Source organism: Numida meleagris, chromosome 3 (genome assembly GCF_002078875.1).
Source record: "Numida meleagris isolate 19003 breed g44 Domestic line chromosome 3, NumMel1.0, whole genome shotgun sequence".
NCBI classification, from domain to species: Eukaryota; Metazoa; Chordata; class Aves; order Galliformes; family Numididae; genus Numida; species Numida meleagris.
In genome coordinates this window covers 53,609,926-53,632,295 of record NC_034411.1, presented here as the reverse complement: position 1 = coordinate 53,632,295, position 22,370 = coordinate 53,609,926, and the positions used below count along the sequence as shown (strand labels likewise).

General features: G+C 41.5%; 1 protein-coding gene across 1 annotated transcript; it reads left to right on the top strand.

Annotated features, from left to right (window-relative positions):
* HECA (hdc homolog, cell cycle regulator) lies at positions 1,490 to 13,075 on the top strand (the record flags this gene model as incomplete). The annotated part of the gene is made up of 3 exons (XM_021391990.1): positions 1,490 to 2,540; positions 5,677 to 5,831; positions 8,680 to 13,075. Coding segments are annotated over 3 exons (1,371 nt in total), but the record flags the coding sequence as incomplete, so codon positions are not given.

The following is a 22,370-nucleotide window of genomic DNA, read 5'->3' as shown; positions in this document are numbered from 1 at the left end:
TGTTTGTTTGTTTCTAGCATTTTATCAAGTTGTTAGAAAGGGGCAAAACAACTAGCATGCCAATGACCTGTTGTTGCAAAATGTTTTATGTATTGCTGCTGTGTGGCAGGTGATTACGGGTACTGTATCTTTTTGAAAGTCTGAGTAAAAGTGAATGTAACAGCATAAACCCCATCACCCTTGTGCAAATTATGATGCATTATTCAGGCTAGCAGTTACAAGAACTGGATTAAAAGCAATGCAAGCAAGTTTTGTTTTGTTTTGTTTTCCAGGCTTATTAGGCAGAAATTTGAAATGCTAGGGAAAAATAATGAGTCTGCAGCAGGCTGTCGTGATGAGGCATGGTGTGCGTCTCCCTTGCAAGTCCTGGGGCTCTGACTGGGACTGGGGAGCTCCAGGGAGACTGCTATGCTGCTTCCTGCTGGGTGAGGGAGCTCTTGATTGGGGAAGACTCTGAAGAAGCCTGCAATTATTTGAATTCAGTAAAGCAGTGGTAAAAAGGCAGCTTGTCAGCCCTACTGGAATGGTGTTTCTGTTGCTGAAGTTAGAAAAACAGAGATCCATGTCATATTTGACTAAGCATCCAAAAACTTCATGATCAGACTCACTTAAGGTCCGGTGGAAAATCAAAATGAAAATTTCTTGCTTTCCAGCTGCAACTGTGCAGACAGCAATTGGAGTATTCCATAGCCTGTGGTATTTAGGTGAGGAAGGGGAAAACGTAATTGGTCATAAATACAGAACATCTGTGTATTTGATACTGTTACAGGGAAAGAACTGAAATACTCTATTCCTTGCTCAAGGATACAGCTGCTGCTTTGCTGATAAAAGACCATGTGGCATTTGGCTTTTTAACCAGTCTGTGTTGTTAACTATTTTGTTTGTGAAATTTAGCTGTCAAGTAGGTCAGTAATGGTAGTATGTCCTCTGTTTGCCTGAAAATGTAACAAAGGTCTTCCTTTCCGTACAAGAAACATGAGCTATTTGTCTTGCTGTTCAAAGTCCACTGCTTCCTGTTTCTCTCCCTATCCTGTCTCTTGCTCTTTCCTAAAGAAAAGATCAGTTTATGCCTTTCCTTGTGACTGCAAAGTCTGTCTTCTTATTTTTCAAACGAACATCTCTGTGTTTTTTCCATGTTGCCTCTCAGGCTTCGAAGCAGTCCTCCGGAAACATTCACAAAGCTTTCTCCTTAAAGCTTGCTTATGCGATGATGTCCACAGAGCCTTGAGGAGGGTTAATGCTTCTGAGGTGCTTTGTCTTTGAATACTGAACTGTTTGTACTGTCTGTTTGCTTCCTTCTTCCATGTACTTAACTTTTTTTGTCTGTGTGTCAGGGACTGTTTTTTGTTCTGACCGAGACCTAACGCTTGTGGGCTCTTTGATAACGTGGAACATGAGTAAGAACTCATGTTTGTATTTGGCACAACATTTAAACTAGCAGTGTGGTGAGCAGGCCGCCAACAGCCTGCGTTATTAATGTGTCTGCTTTTGTTCCACAGAAGCCCCTTGTGCTACTCCACTGATCTGTAGCTTTGGAAGGCCAGTGGACCTTGAGAAGGATGACTACCAGAAGGTTATATGCAACAATGAGCACTGCCCTTACAGCACCTGGATGCACCTTCAGTGCTTCTACGAGTGGGAAAGCAGCATTCTTGTCCAGTTCAATTGCATCGGCAGAGCAAGGAGCTGGAATGAGAAGCAGTGTCGCCAGAATATGTGGACAAAGAAAGGATACGACCTCGCTTTTCGCTTCTGCTCCTGTCGGTGCGGACAGGGTCATTTAAAGAAGGACACTGACTGGTACCAGGTGAAACGAATGCAGGATGACAAGAAGAAGAAATCGGTGTTGGAGAAGAGTACAGGGAGGTCTATGGTGGAATCAGCAGAAGAGGCCAAAAAGGGCAGGCCAGCCAACAAGCCACAGAAGGGCTTAAGTCACGACATCCAGCGAAGGCATTCAATGGACAGGCAGAACTCCCAAGAGAAGAGTGTCATTGGTGGCAGCTATGCCGTTCGCTCCCCCTGTGTCTCTCCTGGGCAGTCTCCACCAACCGGCTACTCAATCCTCGCCCCCACCCATTTCAGCGGCCCCCGCTCGTCGCGATACTTAGGAGAGTTTCTGAAGAACGCCATCCACTTGGAGCCGCACAAGAAGAACATGGCTGGAGGGGGAATGTTCAGGAATGCGCACTTCGATTATGGGGCAGCTGGTTTGCAGGCACATCGGTCGGGACACTTCGATGCCCCCGTGCAGTTTTTGAGAAGGCTTGACCTGTCCGAGCTTCTCACTCACATACCCAGGCATAAATTGAATACTTTTCATGTGCGAATGGAAGATGATGCCCAAGTGGGCCAAGGGGAGGACCTGCGGAAGTTTATTCTTGCTGCTCTTAGTGCCAGCCACAGGAATGTTGTGAACTGTGCACTGTGCCACAGGGCATTGCCAGTGTTTGAACAGTTTCCGCTGGTGGATGGAACCCTATTTCTTAGCCCATCGAGACATGATGAAATTGAATATGATGTTCCCTGTCACCTTCAAGGTACAGGTTGTCTGTCCATCATGCTAGATTTCATTTGGTGGTGGGACTACTTTCCATACCCCACCCGCCATTTTAGATTTTCATTCTGATTCTGCATTTTTGAGTCGTACTCTAAAACTTGGAGTCATGTTCAAATTACAGCGTGGGTCAGGTTGAAATTCTTGGCAGGAATTACAAAAAACAAATACTGTGTAGAAAGATCTGTGCCTTGTGTTGTTTTCTTTTTTTGTTTTTTTTTTTACAACCAGGAGATATCTTACCAGGTTTCTAGATAGGCTACAGGAAGACTTTTCAGCCGCCCTGTTACAGTGTGTATGTACTGATTTATATGTTGTGAGTTTTACTCTAAGACATACATCAACCTTTTAAACAACCTTTAACATTTCAGCATGCTGTGCTGCGGCACAGATGAAAGTCATGTTTGTACTGCCAGCCATGCCTCTCATTTGCTTTCAGACTAGAGAATATCAGTTTCGTTTTATTGGAGACGGTGCTTTTCTGCATGGCAAGGACTGTAGTCTGGCCTGTGTTAGTGCAGGCCTGGCAAGGACAATTTCTGTGGCCTGGAGAGGTTGGACATAGTGAAAGTAAGCTTTTATTGTTCTGGGAAGAAGTGGTGATGGAGTAGTGAGGGATTTAGACTTAGTTTCAAATTCCCGCCTGTTTGGCCAACACCCTGACCGTGTCCCAGTTCCTTGCTGAGCTGGGGCCAAGACATCTATTATTTTTCTCCTCCCAGAGAAACAAACAAACTTGGACTGGGATGAGCTTCAGCTCTTCCCGAGAAGTATGTCCCAAACTAAGTGAGAAGGGCAAAACACATCTGTCCTGCTGTCTGCTGGCGGCCAGTATGGCTAATACAAGTCAGAGAAACCATTCCTAGTTTAGTGCTCAAGAACATCAAGCTCTGTGTTGAAAAGTGTAATGGGAACACATTAAGAGGAGGTATTTTAGCACTTAGATTTGTTATATCTCATGCATGGTCATAATATCTGTTATGTAATAATGTTCCTTTGCTCAGCAAACACTGTATTGTTTTCTTTATTTAAGTCACTGTGCGCTAAGTCACTGACCTGTATTCATGCTAACATTATCATTTCTGTCTTACCAAATGTACTTTAAAGGGAAAAAGTGAGAGGGAAATGCAGAAGCTGAAAAATCTCAAAGATGAACAAAATACACCTCTGTGAGATAACAGTGCTTATTGGCTGTTGTGAGGAGGCACGCACAATGTGCTTGTGATCTTACCAGTGCTAATAGCTGGTTTAGTAACTGTGGAACTTGTCACTTGTTAACGTGTTTGCCACTAGGAATGAAACTCTGCCAAATGTTTTTTTTTTTAATTAATTGCTCCTTACCCATTTGATGGTACACCTAAAAAAACTTGTTCAGACAAAGTGCTGTGAATAATTAATTGTTAAAATTTTTACCTCGTTATCCTGGGTAAAATGGTTTATTATCAGAACTACTGTTCTCAGCTTTGAAATGAAATTAAGCTTGCAAGGTGCTGTTCCAGGGTGTTATTTTCTCTTCAGTAAAGGAAATAACTTCTTTATTTCAGGCATGTTTAAGATGTCAAGAGTCTTGTTTCCTGTAGCATAGGAAGGATCCTGAAAATTAAGTGGTAGGGAAATGCAGCATTTTAATATGCAGAAGCAGAACTTCAGATGACGAATACTGTTTGTCCTCCTATACAACACAAAGATGCTTGAACATAGAGCTGCTTGAAAGTCTCCAATCTCAAGTTGTTCACTTTAGGAACAGAGCTTACTATACTTGCACTTCAGTCTTATCACATCACATTTTCTAGAGCCAAACACTCTATTACGGAGTAACTCAATTTACCAGCTCATACCAGCAAATGTTTTTGTGTATACATATCTTAAGAAGAATCTGGTTTTCCTTCTAATTTTTCTAAAATAGTTGATTTAAAAATAAAAAGATTTAAAAGTAATCCATTAGTTTTGAAGTATCTGGTATGAACAAATCATAAATTGTTAATATTTTATTCCGCTTATGTAGAAAAGGTACATGAGTTGCGTGCTCTTTAAATTACAAATTGTGATGTGTCCAGTGCTTTGATGCTAATGAGCACAAATTGCAATCCAACAAAGCATTGTCTGTATGCAGTCAGTCCTGCTTTGTATTTGATTTGTAACTGCATTACTTCTTAACTTCTTCTTGTGTAGCTGTGCAGAATATGATATATTACAGAATTAGTACCCTGTGTAAGTCCACTTATAATAGCCAACTACTAAACTGCAGATCGATTCAATCAGAATCAGAAATCAGACCTGTCTAGATTTGAGATCTTTGTAATTTGCATGGGGGTTTTTGTTTTGTGAGAAGCTCGCATCTTGGATATTGCATTGTTGTGTTCGGTGACATTTATGCAGAGAAGGTATTTTGTTTTAAAATCTGAACCACTTGATTTTTGTGGAAGGCAGTATAAATCAGTTTTTGAAAGTCATTGTGTATACAGAGCTTAAGTTCATGGTAGAGCTTGATAGACTTGTGGGTTTGTATGGCATGTTAAAATCTGTGTAATATATAATGTTTTTAAATACAGTTACTATCAATGAATTGTCTGGAAAATGTATAGGAAAGAAAGTTGCTCATCTGATTGTTACTTTTTTTCCACAAGGAATATTAGTTCCTTAGTTCTCTGCTTGCGGGAAGATTTTGGCAAGCTGCTAAATGAGCCTGTAACCAGCTTGCTAAAAATCTTTAACTCCTCTACACTTTCTCTGTCAGATGGGGATGCAGCTAAGGCACATTCTTCTTGTTGGAAAAACTGCAGCTGATCATATAGCTTAATAACCTGGCATCTGCTCACATGGTTTAAGCAACTTTTATTAAGTATTTTGCTAAAGTCTACAGCAAATAGAGGAATGGGGGGATCAGAGATGGGCAGTGTTGACTTATTCCTGAGTTTCACATCTATAGAAAACAGCTTCAGTGAAGTCCTATGTATTTTCCATAGAGAAGCATTTTTTGCTTATCTTTCGCTCTTCTTAAAAATAAGATTTTAATAAGGTATGATTTCTATCACTAAAGGGCAAATAACACATTGCGGGAAATGTCTGTTTTAATCTTCTGTTACAGTCTCCTTAAGAAGTGTGTTTCCTGTCCACAGGAAGGCTTATGCATCTCTATGCTGTTTGTGTAGACTGCTTAGAAGGGGTTCACAAAATTATCTGCATTAAGTGCAAGTCCCGATGGGATGGAAGCTGGCATCAACTGGGAACTATGTATACCTATGATATTCTGGCAGCATCTCCCTGTTGTCAGGTCAGTATTGTACATAAGACTCCTAAGGTGAAATTCCACTGACAATAATAAAGCAAAGGTTTGTGTTTCTCTTCTGCCATCCTTCCTTCACCCTTCTTTTGCAGCCTATGAGCACAGTACAAGAAAGCTGACTGAGTCCCTGTCCCTTGATCTTAACTTATGGAGTACAAAGGCCTATAGCTAGACAAAAGCTAATATAATGGCCAGTGGTTAATGCTTGGTTGTTTTTTTTTTTTCTTTTTTCTTTTAAATAAATCCCTTAAAATGCATTCACAATTAAAGCTGATGCTTGGGATGATCGCTAGGAAGTATCTTTGGCACCATGTACAATTCCAGTGGTACTTGCACATTGTTTAGCAGGTGATCTGTGTATTCAAGGTTCTAGTTGCTTGAGTTTTGTTTTATCCAAAGATAAATGTAGTAAAACAGCCAAGAAAATTGAAAGATCTGAAGCGTCTTTGTGCATGGCAATTACCCATCTCTCCTTAATTTTTACTGCGACTGACTGTGCTGATGGTACTCTGCTGCAGCCTCAAGTAGCTTAACTTTTATTAAATGCTCACCTAATTTATGCGTTGGGTAGGAAAGAGTCAAGGCTTCAGGATACTCTGAGGTAGACACACGCTTGAAGCAGCAGGACTATCAGCATCCAAGGGGTCTGTCTTTCTGAGGAGTGGAAACTCAGCAGTTTTGTTGTGAAGGTAGATGTGGTGCACAGTAGAGAGCCATGGAAATAGCACTGAGTGCTGTTTTCGTGGCTATGGCTTGGTGGTCCCTTATGGCACGTCAAGGACCAGCCATTGCCTTCAAACATGCAGGGTTTGTCACTGACTTAGAGCAGATGGTTGCCAAGATGTTTGCATTCCACCGCTTCATGGTCTTGTGAATGCTCTCCACAAAGCTTTGCAGTCTCTTTGTTTCTTACTACTGCAGAGTTCCAGCACTCCTGTTTCTGAGTGAGGCTCAAAAGGTACACAGTCCCTGGCCTTAAAGATGTGGCAATGCAAGAGACATCTGCAATATAGCTTTGCCAGGATGTGAAACACAATTTAATTTTAAATTTAACTTTTCTACCAATGCTCACAAGACAAGTGGAGTTCCTGGTACTAGAAAAAATGACATTGATAGTGATTATAACTAAAGACATTACCTCAATTTTTGTGCTTCTTGAAATTCTACCTATTTTAAAATAGGGACTTTCAATTATAAAACATTGATGCTGACTTGCTAGCTCTATAAAAAGCAGGAAATTTAAATCTGAATTGCTTCTATTGAACGTGCAAGACAAGAATTAAGGTCTCATTATACGTGAATCTTAATTGTATGATTAATGGACAGTGTGACAGTACAAGGTAAGTAATAGAACTGAATATAAAACCATTAGCTTCAGCGGCTCTGATTGCTGGGTAATACGTAATATTGTTTCACCATGATTGTTACAGATGATTCTATGCATACAGAGGAATGACATTTAAATATGGTATATAATTTAACTCTGAATTGCTTTGCTGATTTCTGTTTTGAATAATTTCATACCTTATTTCAAAATATTTAATTGTACTCCATGAATGTGCTTGTAGGATAATGAACTACAGCCACTGTCAGGTTGCTAGCAGCTAGCTGATGGGCTGAACTGCAGCAAGAGGAAAAAACACACTTTTTAAAAAGAAAATACTGTAAAACCATTCCCCATTAGACTGTATTTCTTAGAATTTCTGCTTTTTAAGCAGAGCAGATATCTGAGGATTTCGTGTTTTCTTTCGAGTCTTGTCTCAAAACAGCAGTAGTACTTTAATAATTTCTTCCTCCTCTACTCCCAAGAAAATGCATTAAATCAAAGGTGATGTAGAAAATCATTTGTTCTTTTCAATGAAGAGCTGAAGCTCTCACTGGCATATTAGGCTGTGGGGTTAAGCTGTGGTATGTATCAGGCCCTCGCTGCTCATTTGTCATCTTTACTCTTAACCTCCTTTGTGACCTTAAGTCTCTTCCATTTCTCCTGAGTGTTTTTGTATTGCCTGCTGAGCTTTCTGTACAGGAAATGGGCTGTATTTCTCAGCTAGATGTCTCCTGAAGACTTTTTTGTTGTTGTTAATGCTGAACATGAATAGCTCTGCCAGCCCTTAGCCTTCATCTTTAATTATTTCTCCTATCTGCTCAGTTAATATTGGTCCTTCCTCAGTTTGGTTTTGTAAAATAGTTTCTGTGCTTTAAGTGACCTGTAGTTTATGTAACCTGGTGTGTGTTATAAATGTTTAAGTAGATATTTTAAGTGATACAATACCGTACCATACTGATAAAGTAGGTTGAGTTATATATTTGTTAAACCAAAAAGATTAGATTGTTAAACCAAAGGATTAAAGTGCTGATACCTAGACAGACACACGGTGGGAGCTCTAGGGTAAGGACTGCATGGCACGCATGTGAAGTTTCTCTCCTCCCTTCAGGGCTTCTTTTGTGATTTATTGAGACAGCACTTCTTATGCCGAGGACATGAATTTGTTCAGAGGTGAACCAACACAAAACAGCCCTATGCATATATGAGCTTTGAAATTCTAAACCACCTGTCAGTCACAGTGGATGATACTTGAACTCTAGACTTTATGGGCTATAGATGTTCTTTCATGTGAAAAAAAATCTGCATGACTGTAATTTACTAGTCTGGGTGAAAAACGTCCTTACTGGCAGGCGCCATGGCTGCGGGTTTCCTGACTGAAGCTGTTAACTACCAGAGGCCAGGGTGGTGCGTCTCTTGCTGAGGCGAGGAATGGAAGTGAATCTGGTTATTTCAAAAATGTTTTTCTTGTTTTCTCTTTCTTTCTTCCTTTTTTTTTTTTTTTTTTTTAAGGCTCGACTGAACTGTAAGCACTGTGGGAAGCCAGTAATAGATGTACGGATTGGCATGCAGTATTTCTCCGAATACAGCAACGTCCAGCAGTGTCCTCACTGTGGAAATCTAGACTACCACTTCGTGAAGCCATTTTCTTCATTTAAAGTTTTGGAGGCTTATTGACGAAAGCTTTGCTTTAGTAATAGCTATTTTATGGGTATTTCAACTTTATTACATATCTTTTTATAGAATTCATTCTGTGATGAAATTACTTTCTTTTCTAACTGAAAGAGCAGCTTCTTTGTCTGTGTACATATGAATATGTATATATACATGTTGTTAAATCAGAATCCTCCTGACAAGATCTCTGTGAAGGCTGGAGGCAAGCCAATTTTAATGGCCTTGAATATATCCCGGGTGTGGGGTAAAGTTCAGCTGAAATGATTTGGTTTTATTTTTTGTATTGTTGTAATACAGTTGATAAGAAGGGTGTGGGGAGACATACAGGATGCAAATATATGTCCAGGTGGAAAGTGGGTAACTGTGTAGGGTTGTTGTCCCTCTAGCATGGTGGAAATGGGAAATCCTTGGAAAGAAACTGTCCCATTAGTGTTGAATTCATCAAGTCTCTTGCATTGGTCCCAGTGGGGGCAGGAGCATACATACCCCTGACTGGTGTTCATCTTTGTGGGCTTTCTTTCAGGTTTCCCAAGATGGGATAAACTAAGATATTGTGACAAGTGAATGTAAATCTATGCCAGAAAAGGTAATCTTCAATTATTTTTTGGCATAGCGTCTTCCTGCCATGTACGTTTGATGTGTGTTACCCTCACTAACTGATCGTATGGCAATAGTGCTGCTTCCACCAGTGTTGTAATGTTACCAGTGGGGTCATTTGTTTGTACCAAAACAAGCTGAATATGTTAAAACGCTTTATTTAAAGGTATTTCTTCACAGATATTTTAGGACCTCATGATAAGTGGAAGGAACAGGCTGAACTGAATGGGGATGTTTGTTTGTGTCTGCTGGGGCTGGGGCTTTGCTACCTACTGCGGGCTGTGGTGTGACTGGTTCGGAAAGAGGACCACAAAGTGGGATCTGGGCTGTCAGACCTGTAAGAGCTGAGAGGTGCCTAATATGACACATGGCATTGGTTTTTAAGTCAGTGAATTGCTGCACCTTTGTCTTTCAAAAGTTAAGTAAGACCAGGGTCTAAAAACTTGGAGACTTTTTAGAAAGCAGACTTAGTGTATTTACTTTTTACATGCCTCTGTGCTGTGTATAGTAGTCTGTGCATTAGGCAGTGAATTTGTGTTATATTGGCCCTGTAGAATCTGCAAGTTTTGTTTTTCACTCCCCACTTTTTCCTTCCATAAATAAAAGTTTTTAAATAGGTTAAATAAGATTTTTAATAGGTCACTGATCTTTTACTTGGCTACCCAAGCCAGTGGAGATTTTTGCAAGGTCTTTCTTTGTCCACAGTGTATTTATGGAATGATTGGTCAGTTGAAGTGTGGGGTTTGATTCTCTTTATGAGATGGGATTATGTTTTGTTTCTTCTGAAGTTTTTCGGTTTTCCCCAAATTACAGTCTTAAAGAGTGTATCTGTAGAAATCATGATCTTGAAAATGACCCTGATACTCTGCACATCCTGGGACAGAAGACAAAAAAGTCAGAAGCCAAAAAAGCATTGCATACACTGGGCAGAGAACTGTGTTTTCTGCTAAATTAAGAAAATAATGTGCACGTAAGACTTGAACTGAATATCCATGTTTCTTTGTGCATAAAAAATGCCAAGTTCACAGTTTTATTCGTAGCTGTCTTCACTGCAGAATTAGCTCCTTTTTAATATTAGACACTCCTCAAATAATACTCAAGCTGCACAGAGGGCTTATATTGGCAAAGATCACTTACTCCTAACTTGAGTGGTAATATCCTTAGAAGCCAGCCAACTCAAGCTGATGATTTTCACATCTGGATAGGTCTGGGCTATCTTGTGCAGTTACATTGGTGAGCCAGAACAGTGATGTTAGCAGGCTGCAGCTATCCTACATTGCTAGCACTCCCTTCACCCTGTCCTCACTTCTTGTCCATGTGTTTGTGTCTGGAGCGTATCCCTGGGGTTTTGTGCAGTTGTTCCCTGGGAGTGTGTTTGTAAAAGCTTTGGAAAATCCTGTTTCCTTTTTAAGACAAACTGTGGGAAAAATTCTTAGAGATTTATAACTCCGTTCTGGTGTGGTTACCACAAACCAAGTTACAGCTACCCCATTTGCAGTGGTACCAGCACTGCAATTGTTGCCCACAGGAGCAAGATCTGGCCCAGTCATACCTGGGCTGGAAGAAGGTGGCTAGCAGATGAAACATTATTAGCCGTGTGCTACAGACTTCCCTGAGAACAAACAAGTTATAGTTTGAATTAACAACTTGGGCCCTTGAGCTTCGATGGTGTGTTCCCACAACCTGATGGAGTTAGGGTGCTTTATAGTTGCATTATCTGGCAGTACTGTGAGACCCAGACTGAAAGCACAAGTACTGGCCTATTCCAGCAGTCTAAAATCACACAGCAAAGACAAAACTCATGTAATGAGAAAAATCAAAGGAGACCTATGTAAGTGTTGTGTTTGATCTTGAGTGCCAGTCACTCAAGCCTTGAGCCTGGGGTATTAATTCCCACGTACACTACATGGATAACAAAACAGTAGCATTCACTGTGCAATGCACGTGGTAGGACAGAAGTGGGATCTGGAGATTTTCTAAATACTTGTTCATCTACTTTCCTTAGAGTAGCTTAATTTATAATTTTATTCTTTAAGTACTTAGATGCCCCTCCAGATTTGTATGTATGACAATCATGATAGAGTAGAAGTGGAAAAAGGGAATTTGGCTACTTTTTAAAAACACAAGCATATGAAAGGTTGTACAGTATATTTGAGTCAAAACCAAGAATGCAACAGACTGAGAAAGTGGGAATGGAAATGCCTATATAAAGTCTTAACAGCGACAAGAAGTTATGTACAAATCTATCAAAGAAAACAATTTTCTTCTCATTCATCTTTTCCTTTTAATTCTGCTATTAAGTGAGTCTTTGCTGCCACTAGTGGAAATGCCTGTTTACTTGTAAAGCACATCTCTCAACTGGAGGCTAGCAGCAAACATAGAACGGCAAAAATAATCCTCGATGGAAACTAGCTTAACAGAAAGACCCTCTGAACTTTTCCTCCAAAGTTAATTTGCCCCCAGTTTGTAGAGAATGCTTTCTCTGCTTCTTGCTAATACTGAAATCTGATCATGGGTTACTGCAAAGTGTAAGATTTTGTTAGATGCATCAGATTCCAATCAAGCAGTTAGGCCCACCCTTTGGCTATGAAAGTTTTGGCTTGGCATTGCATAAGCACAAGGGCAAAGCTAACTTCTTTGGGACTTAATAGCTACTTAAGAGGTTGAACTGGACAGCACTTGGTTTGCTATCTATCACGATGACCATTGGAAAGAGTCAGTGAGATTTTAAACGTGTCAAAAGGGAAATGATTTCTCTAGGTAAGGAGCTGCTTGCTTTGCTTGTTTGGCTAAAGTTTATCCTTCACTACCTTTCATTTTTCTGATGCTGTGTGTTCTTTTTAGTCTGGCCTGTGGTCAGACTAAAGACTGTGCCTGAAGTATGTTTTGTAAATGAAAATACAGTCCTCTGGATTTGGAGGTACATTCTGCTCTTCTGAAATGCACGATACTCCTTGTGATGGTAATAGGAGTTGCATGTGCAAATGCTTTTCTTTCCAGTAGCTAACAATATTTTCCATAGGAGAGGCTTGCATTTAGCTAGACTTAATATTTTGGATGTGTAAATGAATCCATCCATCAGTAGTACATTTTAAAGTAAATTTTGATAACCATAACTAACAAAATGAACATCTTTTACATGCTGACACATAATTTGACGTCTACCAAAATGAACAGGCTGAAATTCTTGTTCTATCTAATGCCGCAGAGTCATGAAAACTACAGTGTTCTGTAGCCCATAGGCTATTCTACAGTCCATTTGCATTAATGTGTCCAGTAGTGAGCAGTGTATTCATAATGAATTTAGTTGGGAAAACAGGGAATATTCCTACAAGGGAGGCATCTAACACAGTTCTGTTTTGTTTTCATGTACTCTTCATTTTGCTGTACCAGGTAACTGAGGACAAACGTTGTTGTAAGGCCACTGGTGAGAAAACCCCTCAAAATACACTTGTCTGTAAAGGTTTCTTGTTGAGACATTCTTGGATTGCACTTTTGCAGATGAAAGAATATGTACATAGCAAATGAATGTTGATGAAATTAAAATACTTGGTTATGATATCATTTGCGTGTGTTGTTAGAGAATATTTTGTTGTGACTTCTCTGTATTAAAAAAGTAATAAATACCAGACAGCTAGTAGTGTGGGTTCTTCTTTCCCCGCTCTTCTGTTCTGTCGGCTAGTTTCTTACACATGCCCTGTACAGAGAGACATAATATATTCACCTCAAATATTAAAAGAAAACAGTTTTTTAGTGTCATTTGAAATGAAGCTGTGGTGTGTGACGTGTCCCTCAGCACAACAGAGGTCTGTTCACTCTGTTGGCATTTGAAATGCTCTTCCTGCGGCCTAGCGTGGCCTGGGAGCTGCTTCCCGGGGGCGCCTGTGTGCTGTCAGGAGGGATGAATAGAGGGCAGAGCACTGAATCCTGTGTGTTTTGTTGAATCCTCTTCATGGAAGTGTGCCCTCTGGTGCCTGAGAGATCTCAGAAGGGATTCAGAGAGGGTGAGTACAATACAGCAGTACTTGGCAAAAGGGCTTCCTGTGTTACAACTGAACTCTTCATCTCTGAAGCCCTGCTGCAGAGGAGGGAGCCTCACATCCCCCTGCTGCCCATGTGAGTTTCTCAGCAGTCTGACTAATCGTCATGCATTTTCGCAGAGCTTTCTACATATGCTTACAGCAGGATTTTCCAGCCTTTGCGTATTACCGCAGAGACATGAAGGATGGAGGCAATCCAGACTTAGAAAAGGTAAAGCAAATACTGTCATGGGTGAAGGAGTGCCGCAGCTCAGATGAGATGAGGTGTGATGAGAAGGTTGGGAGTGCTCTGTAAAGAGCCAGCCCTAGCTGTTCGGATTTCATTTTGGAAGTGGGTGATGTGGCTGATGTGAATAACCATGTGTTGTGTTAATGGTGGAAAGAGCTATGGATACCTGCATGAAGATCTATTTATGAGGTGGAAATGTAAATAAGCCACAATCAAGTAATTGCAAGTGAATGAAGTGTTTCCATGTTGGTATTTTGCTACAGGGATCTTAGGTCATGGTTAACCCTGAGTGGTAAAACAAATGAGAACTAACATGAAGGAGAGACTGTCCCTGGATTAATTACTGCAGTCTTTGCCATGTTTGGAGAGGCATAAGGTATTGAGCATTAAATTGCAGAACCTCAGGCTTGATCTGGAATGGTAATTACTGTGTTGCTAAAAGAAACCGAGTATCACCGAAGAACCTGAAGAAAGAAAAAGACTGAAAAAACCCCAAACTTTTCAAGCTGTTACATGATACAGCATGCAGTTAAATAGGGGAGGCGCAGGCAAGTTGGATCAGAAGCATGCCTGGGCTCGTGTTCCTGCTGGAGGCATCCCTAATTGTATCCCAGATGGGGAAGGAGCTATTCAGTCTGCATATGTGTGTGGGTGTGTGTACCTAAAAATATATGTCCAGGTTTCACACAGCTATATTCGCATTTGTTTTCTATTCTGACACAATTTTCTGAAACAACTTCTGTTCATCCTGATGCTACTAAAACCTGGCCGTATAAAACAAAACCTGATTTCCTGTTACAGCTGCAGCTGCTGTGTTGTCATTGAGTTGATACACTAGTGTTTTTTTGGCATTAAATATGTGTATTAGTCACTGGGTTTGCTGAATATTCTCTTTTCATTCAGTGATGTCCAACTAACATCAGTGGGTTATGCAGAGAAATTACAGCTGCTGGCACAGCTCATTGACCCAGTGACAGCCTGATGCACTGCTCATGTGAGCAAATCTTGCGGGGCTAAGCCAGCTGTGATGGCATTTGGGAGCAGCCATCAAGCTATGCTTCAAGAAGAAATTTGTTCCTTCCTCCCATGAGCAAAAAGGTTTCCTTTTTCTAGTGGACCTGCCGGGAGAGCTATATATTCGAGAGTTTACATCTGGCTACATTATGTAGTGTAACCCTGAAGCTACTCCCTTTTGTTAAACATGCACTGCACTTGCTTTCTTGTGAGAAAAACACGTGTGCAGATCACATCTATCTTACTGCTTCATCTTCCCGTTTTCCTGGTTACATACTCATTTAACAAGCATTTAAAAAAAAAATACAAAGCTCCAGCAGGATCTTTTCAAAATAAAAATCTCCCTGGTTATCCAGATAGAGAATAACAAATCAGTGCTGCCCTTTGTGTAATGCCTGCATGACTCTTATTAATACAAGAGTCATGACTGTGGAATGGAGTCTTTGGAGACGGAAGGTAGTACAGCCGTAAAATCAAGAAGACTTAAATAATAATATAGTTGCCAAATGCTTCCTTCTTTTATTTTTATTTCATTTTATTTTCAGTCTCTGAGGTTTTGAATGAATTTGGCTCCAGACTAAGTAATAGCTTCTTTGGAATGTGATTAATATTAGGCTCAGCTTAATTGCCTGAGCCTTGTAAGAAGCATCACTACTAGCCGATTACTTGTGCGATGTTCACAAACCTGTGAATCACCATGTGACAATCTGATCCTTTCATATTCGTATGTTTAGGAAGCATAATTCTGTTAGCACAAGGCACAAATACTAGCTGAGGTATTCGGTGGCTCTGAGCTGAGCTATAAAACCTGCAGGCAGACAGCACCTCTGAGACTTGGGACAATAGGAAGATCAAGGAGCTGAATCAGAATCAAAGATCAGCATTTTAATAACAAGAGAATTCTTTTTCTTTCAAGCTTTGTTTAAATGATTGCTATGGTTTCAAGCCTTGTAACCAGGATACTCTAGTTACACAAATAGTTATTGAGTTTAGCTTGCCTTTAATCTCAGTTTTCTGCCAAAGAATATATTGAACTGTGTGGGAGTCTCCTCAGCATCAGGCAGCCTTTCCCCTCGGTGCAGCCAGCATGGTGTTGGCTGGTGGCAGAATGGGAGCGGCTGAAGACCTTGGCGTACCTTCATGAAGGACGTGAGAAGCTAATGGCCAGTAGCAACATATTGCCTCAGCTGTCATTCACTGCTCAAGTCAGCGTGGCAGCCAGATTTGTTGGGAGTGCAAATCAAGCTCTGTTCCTAATGTTTTAGTATGCAATCCTCACTTAAAAATGGGTAGTGTTTTTACCTTCTTGAATTCAACTTCCCATTGGTAGCATCTGCGCTTCTGGGTGCATCTGGAAGAGTCTCTGTTCCCCTGCTGCACTGTTCTTTCCTCCCACCTGGGCTGGCTCGTGCCCAGCTCTGCAGGGCTGCAGTGATGCTCACAGGTGGGGCAGAAGGACCTGGTCCTCCAGACAGACTGCACTGGCCTGGCATCTGTGCTTGCAGCTCCTGGCTGCAGTGCGGAGGCGTGGAAGCTGGCCCTGGTGAGCACCAGCATGGGTGTGACTGAGCTGGATTATTTTGCCTCCGTGTTCTCTCTCCCTCACCTGTGACTTCCTTCTTAGGACTATTATCTTGAAGTTTGTGTGGAAAATGAAGGAAAAAAAGAACTCACCAGCCCACGCTGCCACATGCCTGTTGCCCAGGGGTACACAAAGCATCCCCTGCACCGCAAAGCTTTCTCATGAGGTTTTTTGCTTTCTTAGTCGTGCACTGGACAGATGTAGTTTTCACAAGTTGCCCATTTTTGGCTGAAGGAAATGAAAAAGGTGTAGCTTGTAGCAGTGCCAGGAAGCCAAGCCAGGATTTTGGTAATGGAACTGCCCTTCATCTTCTGAAGTCTGGGGAAAGGATGGTGTGACTGCTAATGCCAGAGGAGAGTTTCTACCAGTGCTGGACATTCTAACTGCTGGACATCAATAATTCAGAGTACAGGTATTGTGGAGAATGAGCACTATAAATTAGTCATGTGTTTGGGAGATTTCTTATTAACAAAGAATTCTTAATAATTATAATGTTGTTAATGAGGAGCTATGCTCATAAATCCCTTTCATAGGAAGAAGATAATCAGATGTCTCATTCCTAAAGTCAAGTGAAGACATTTGGCTGAAGGCATGCAGAATAAAAGAGGTGATGGGACAATTAACATTGCAGACACCCTTCTGGGCAGTGTACAACAAAGCACAGTGAGAGAAATGAGTGTCCTAATGCAACAGATTGGAGGGAATTAGAACTTTGGGGAAGATTAGGAGATGTTCAAACAAGCTGCTTGATGTCTAGTTTAGTTTACATGTAATATAAAATTTGGCTTGGGAGAAACTCTTTTCAAGTACAAAGAGCTTACTTTGATCTCTCCTTCCTGTCATTACCATCATTAGAGCCAGTATGGGTTAATACCACAGTACTTGACACAGCCCATTGTAAGAGTGCCTCAAGAAGGGAGGAGAACCTCTGGACTTCAATCCCGTATTGTCCAGGAAGGTGACGGCTTTCCATCTCTCTCCTCTGGGATGGCGGTGTTGGCAAAGCCTTGCTGGAAGTTTGTTATTTGTGTGGATTTTGGTACACTCTGAGCCTGACTTTTGCCAATGAAAATGTACTGGCAGGCAAGGAGTGCTGGATAGCCCAGGCCCGCTCTGCTTGTGGGTTGATGGCATGACTGCCGTGCTGCCAAGTCTGCAAACACACCTACCCCTGGAGCAGCTGGACTCCTGCTGTATCCTCTTTTCCTCTTGCACTCAGCAGCTTATTAGTGGAAACATTGCTTTGGGAGTCAAGCCAGAGAAAGTGGGCCAAACTCTGAAGTGGGTGTGCAACTGCAAACTCTCATTTTCTTCACGTTTATCTCATGATAAACCTGTGTGCAAGAAGTCACACTGGTTTAACTGCATCAGTTTGTGTGAACAAGACCCAGAAGCCTCTGTGTTGCACTTTTGAAAACTTGTGGTGGGGCAGCAAGGACCTCGGAGGAAGCCTGACTTTCCTCCATAGCGCTGTGACTCCCTCTGGCTGACATGGTACACACTGCACTGGCACAGAGGAAGGTGCTTTGGGGAGGTTTTGAATCCTGGAGTCAGTAGTGCAAGGGCACAAAGTGTATGAATTTACGCGATGTCTTATCCTTGCCCCGGCTTTTCGGACCAAGTCACAGACATCTCACCAGATCTTCATGCTAAGTGTTAGTTAATCATTTGCTATTCTTCAGTTGTGACTGGCACTTTTTAGCTTAGTTATTTCAGCAGAAGTTTTCAAAACAAAAATGTGTATCCAGTGAACTTCAAAATGGCCATTGCATGTTTACTGTTCAAACTTTGCTGGTTACAATACCCCTGGCAAATGCCCAGTCGGGAGCACTTCAAAAAATGGCTTCTCTGTGCTAGGCAGGTGTGACAAGGCAGACTTTACAAGACCGACTTAAGTTTCTTAACCTCTAAGGATTATAAAAAACTTGCTTTTTTTTCTCTTGGTGAAGACAGCAATACATGAGTGAGCTGTATCTGAGTTCTGGGTGATGCTGCAGTTTTTTAGTATTAATCCTTTTAATGTTTTGCCTGGCAAGTAAGAACAAGTGGGACTTTCATACACCTGTGTCAATATTGTTCACAATTACTGCTCTGCTCAGAACTTGGAAAGATTTGTTGAAGACTCAGGAGAACTTCATCAAGTGTTTTTTTCAGAAGAGAACTGACATCTTATTATGAGGAGTGCTTACTGTTTGAATATTAGAACGGCCAGCTCTTGGGAAGTCCTTAGGCCTTTACCTAGAAAAGTCAAAATCGGGAAAAGTTTTGTTCTCTCTCATTTATACCAAATTAGTGAACATATTTTTTTGCCTGTAAATTCTGTTTCGCTAATAATGGAGTATGGTTTGTTCCTCCCCCCCGATCATATAACATGTAAATAAGCAAAAGAGAACACAGGAATGGCAAGATCCCAGGGAATGTATGATGGGCCCACAGACATGCTGTATGCTCCCCCAAAAAGGGAACTTCCCAGAACATCTTTCTTCATATAAACAGCCACATCTGTGACTGCAGTGGTAACCAAGAATGTTTCCATTTTTTGTTTGTTTTTTTTTTCCCCTTCTTGTGGCAGCATGGCGATGCTGAACACATAATCTGCACTGTGAGCCCCACACCTTCACGGCCAGGCTCACTCCCAGTGTTCTGGGCACTGGCAGGATCTCCTGGGTGGGTAATTTTAGTTTTGCCATACAGAACAGGCTGTCCAAAGAGGTGGTGCAGTCTCTGACCCTGCAGGTTTTCAAGAAAAGGGTAGCTAGTGGTAGGGCAGTTACTGGGCATGGTGGGGGTAGGTTGATGGTTGGACCACATGATCTTAGTGGTCTTTTCCAACCTTAATTATTCTGTAATTCTAAGTAGGAACCTGAAGTTGTGGGAGACAAAACTCAAGTAGTGCTGTGTCACATGTCCTGCTGGAGCTGCAGGGGATGAGGATTTTGCCAGCACAGCTGCTCCCCATCCTTCCCAAGCAAAGCCAGGTGAAAATGATCTGCTTTGCTTGAGCATTTTCATACTAAGTGATGCAATTTTGTCAGGTTGAATTAAGAAGTGATCACTGGAGCTGTTTGAGTAGCAAAATCAGAGGAGTTAAGTTGTGGTGAGGTTTGGGAAAATGAGGGGGGAGTGGCTGCTTCCATCATGTATCAGCAGCTGGAGCAGGAAGGGGGGAAATTCACTTTTGTAGTTAAGACTGAGCACGGACTCTCCTGTCATGAAGTAAGGGTGTCCCATGTCGTCTCAGTGAAAAAAGATCTGAGAGGGATGGGTTTGTCCATCCTCAGGAAGGCTCAAGGGGGAATATTTTTTCTTCAGCTCCTGCTGGTAGGATATGGAGGGGACAGGGATACATAGTGATAAAGTGAGAGGCCAAGGACATGGACTGCGCTAAGGAAGCCTAGACAGAAGAAAAACAAATTTCACTACAAAGGTAGTCCAATAGGGAAACAAGTGTGCAGAACTGTGCAGTCTCTTCCAGCTGCTGCAGCCGGCGATGTTGCAGTGTGCCCCACAACCCTACAGATCTGCATGCTTTACAGCTGTGACAGAACATGCTACAGGAGTTACATGTAGCATGTTACATTAGTATGTAATTAAGATATTAGTGTGGTATATGTTGATTCACTGGTAACCACAGCCAAAGCTATGTTCCATCAAGGATCTTGACTAGCGTGTGTTTAATACAGACATAAAGATAGATAATGGCAGACAAGCTGTAGGTGTGGAGGACCTAGGTGGATTAACAGAAGCCACTGTTCTGTGCACACGCAAAGTAAATGTGGTCCTTCGTAGAAGGAAAAGCTCAGTCTCCTCTTTGGGGAGACAGGTGAACATACTATACCATTGTGTACCATACTTGTGAGTTGAGATTATTTTGATTTATAATTCAAAGTGATTTGGATGTATTAAATTATGCTGCAAATGATAGGCAAAGAGAAGTTGGTTGACCTAGGCATGTGCAGAGAGCTGCTGCTAAGACATCTCTTGTGCTGGCAGGTACCTCTCTTACTAACCCAACATCATGCTGCTATCTCTGTTGTCAGGACATTTCCACACAGGCTCTTTGGAGTAGCGCCAGTCAGGTGTGGTTTGGAGCAATGGTCTAGCAGTGGTTTGGCAACAAAAATTTAAAACCAAAATGGTCTCCAGTTGAGGTAATTCAGATATGACCCTGGTTTCAGGAGGTAACACAACCCACAGTGAAAGACTTTCTAATAGAGATTTCATGGACTGCATCATTATTTTTGGTGATTGTGTGTGTATGTTTTCCTCTCCCTTCTTTTGAAATGAATGCTTCCTTTTCATTTTGTTTGGCCTCTGAAGCAGGAGTAAGGTGAGTCTTTTGTGTTATGTAGTCTACAGACTTTGATTAAATAACATTTCTAATCTGATAAACAAAGAAAGAAACTCAGTACTCAGCTGGGGTAATTTGCCAGCTAGGATCTACCAGAATGACTGGGTGTACAGAAAAGATCCATGAAGTTTGAGCAATTGCCAAGCTGCTGGCATGTGATCTGTTCTCAGGTATGAGAACCAAGGGTGTCTGCGTCAAAGCTTCTTTTTTCCTTTACCAACAAAAGTAATGCATAGCTCTGAACTGTGGAGTTGGTCATTATCGTAGTGAAATGCTTATTGTGTCTTCCTTGTCTTTTGTACTGAATGGGATTAGTATTTAAAATACAAATTTCCCTCTTCAAGTTCAGTTTTCAGTCCCTGAGTAGAGGAGATTTCTGCAAAATAATCAGTGGAAATGCTAGCATTAACTCTGAGAACAGCATTATGCTCCGGAGTTAACAACCAAAGAATGCACATCTGTGTGCATTTGCCTCCTTTGCTTTACAAGCAAATAATTTATGAAGTTCAATTAGCTGTTATTGTGACTAGAATTTAGGTTGTAGTTTCATGAGATACTTTAAGTTCTTTACATGGAGGATGATTTTTCTTTTCCCGGATTTTTTGAGTGACCTAGTTATAGCACAGCTACACACTGGGGAGGGCAGGGAGTGCAGTGCATTGGCAGGAGTGACGCCTTGAATGGGGCAGGAAGCTGTAAGTCATGCTGCTGCTAATACTAACATTGCATTTTTAGTTCTGTGGAAGGGGGGGGTAACCCCAGAGAAGAGATAGTCATCATGTTTCACAGCTGCTAACACAACTTGACTCTCCCCTTGGGACTTGCTTAAGGTTTTTTTCTCTGTACAGCTGCTGTGACACTGGAGGTGTTCAGCTTGCAACTTCACTTCTCAGAAACTGAACTACCTGGCAGTTTGCAGGATGAAGCTTTCTGGTGTTTGCTGTAGGGCACAGGGACCACACTGACTGAGGAAAGAGAAATTCCAGAGAACTGATGAATCTCAACAAGTGCCGATTAAAAAAAAAAAAAAAAAGCTATTGTACAATCTTTTCCTATGGACTGTGAAGGCAGTCGTTGCTGCAACCTTTCATTTGAGGTAACTTTTTTTGGTCTAGAAAAATGAGAGCTTCACAAACTGGAAGTGATGTGCAATAAGAATGATTTGTGGAGGAGCAATACATAACCAGTTACTGATGTGCAGGGGCACATGGATGCTCAAAAGCCCTTGGCTCCTCTCAGTTTCTGCACTGAGTGAAATGCTAGCACTCTAACCCCATTGTAAGCCAGTATGGGGAGCTGCAGTGGAACAAATGTGGTTGTTTTTGTTTTAGTAATGTGGATCTGTAACACAGTGCTGGGACAGGACTTCCGTCTTCATAATGACAGTGAGCTGTGACAACTGCAAGCTCCAACCATCTTGTCAGACTTGGCCTAGATTTGGAGTGAAATGAAACCTAAAACTCATCATATTTTGTTCTATTTTTAACAAGGCACCTCCAGCAAGCTGCAGTGAACTGAATGGCTTTAGTCCTGCCATTGGGTGGGAGAAGTGAGAGAAAGAGCAAAGAGCTGCAGGAAGTGGGCAAAGTGGTTCAACAAATTGTGCTCTGTCCTTGATCGTCTTTGAGGAAAGGATGTTAGCTGGAACATGGCAGCACTTGGTGTTTGGATAAGCTGCAAGGCTGAGGCTGTGGCCATTTGTGGTCAATAAAAATT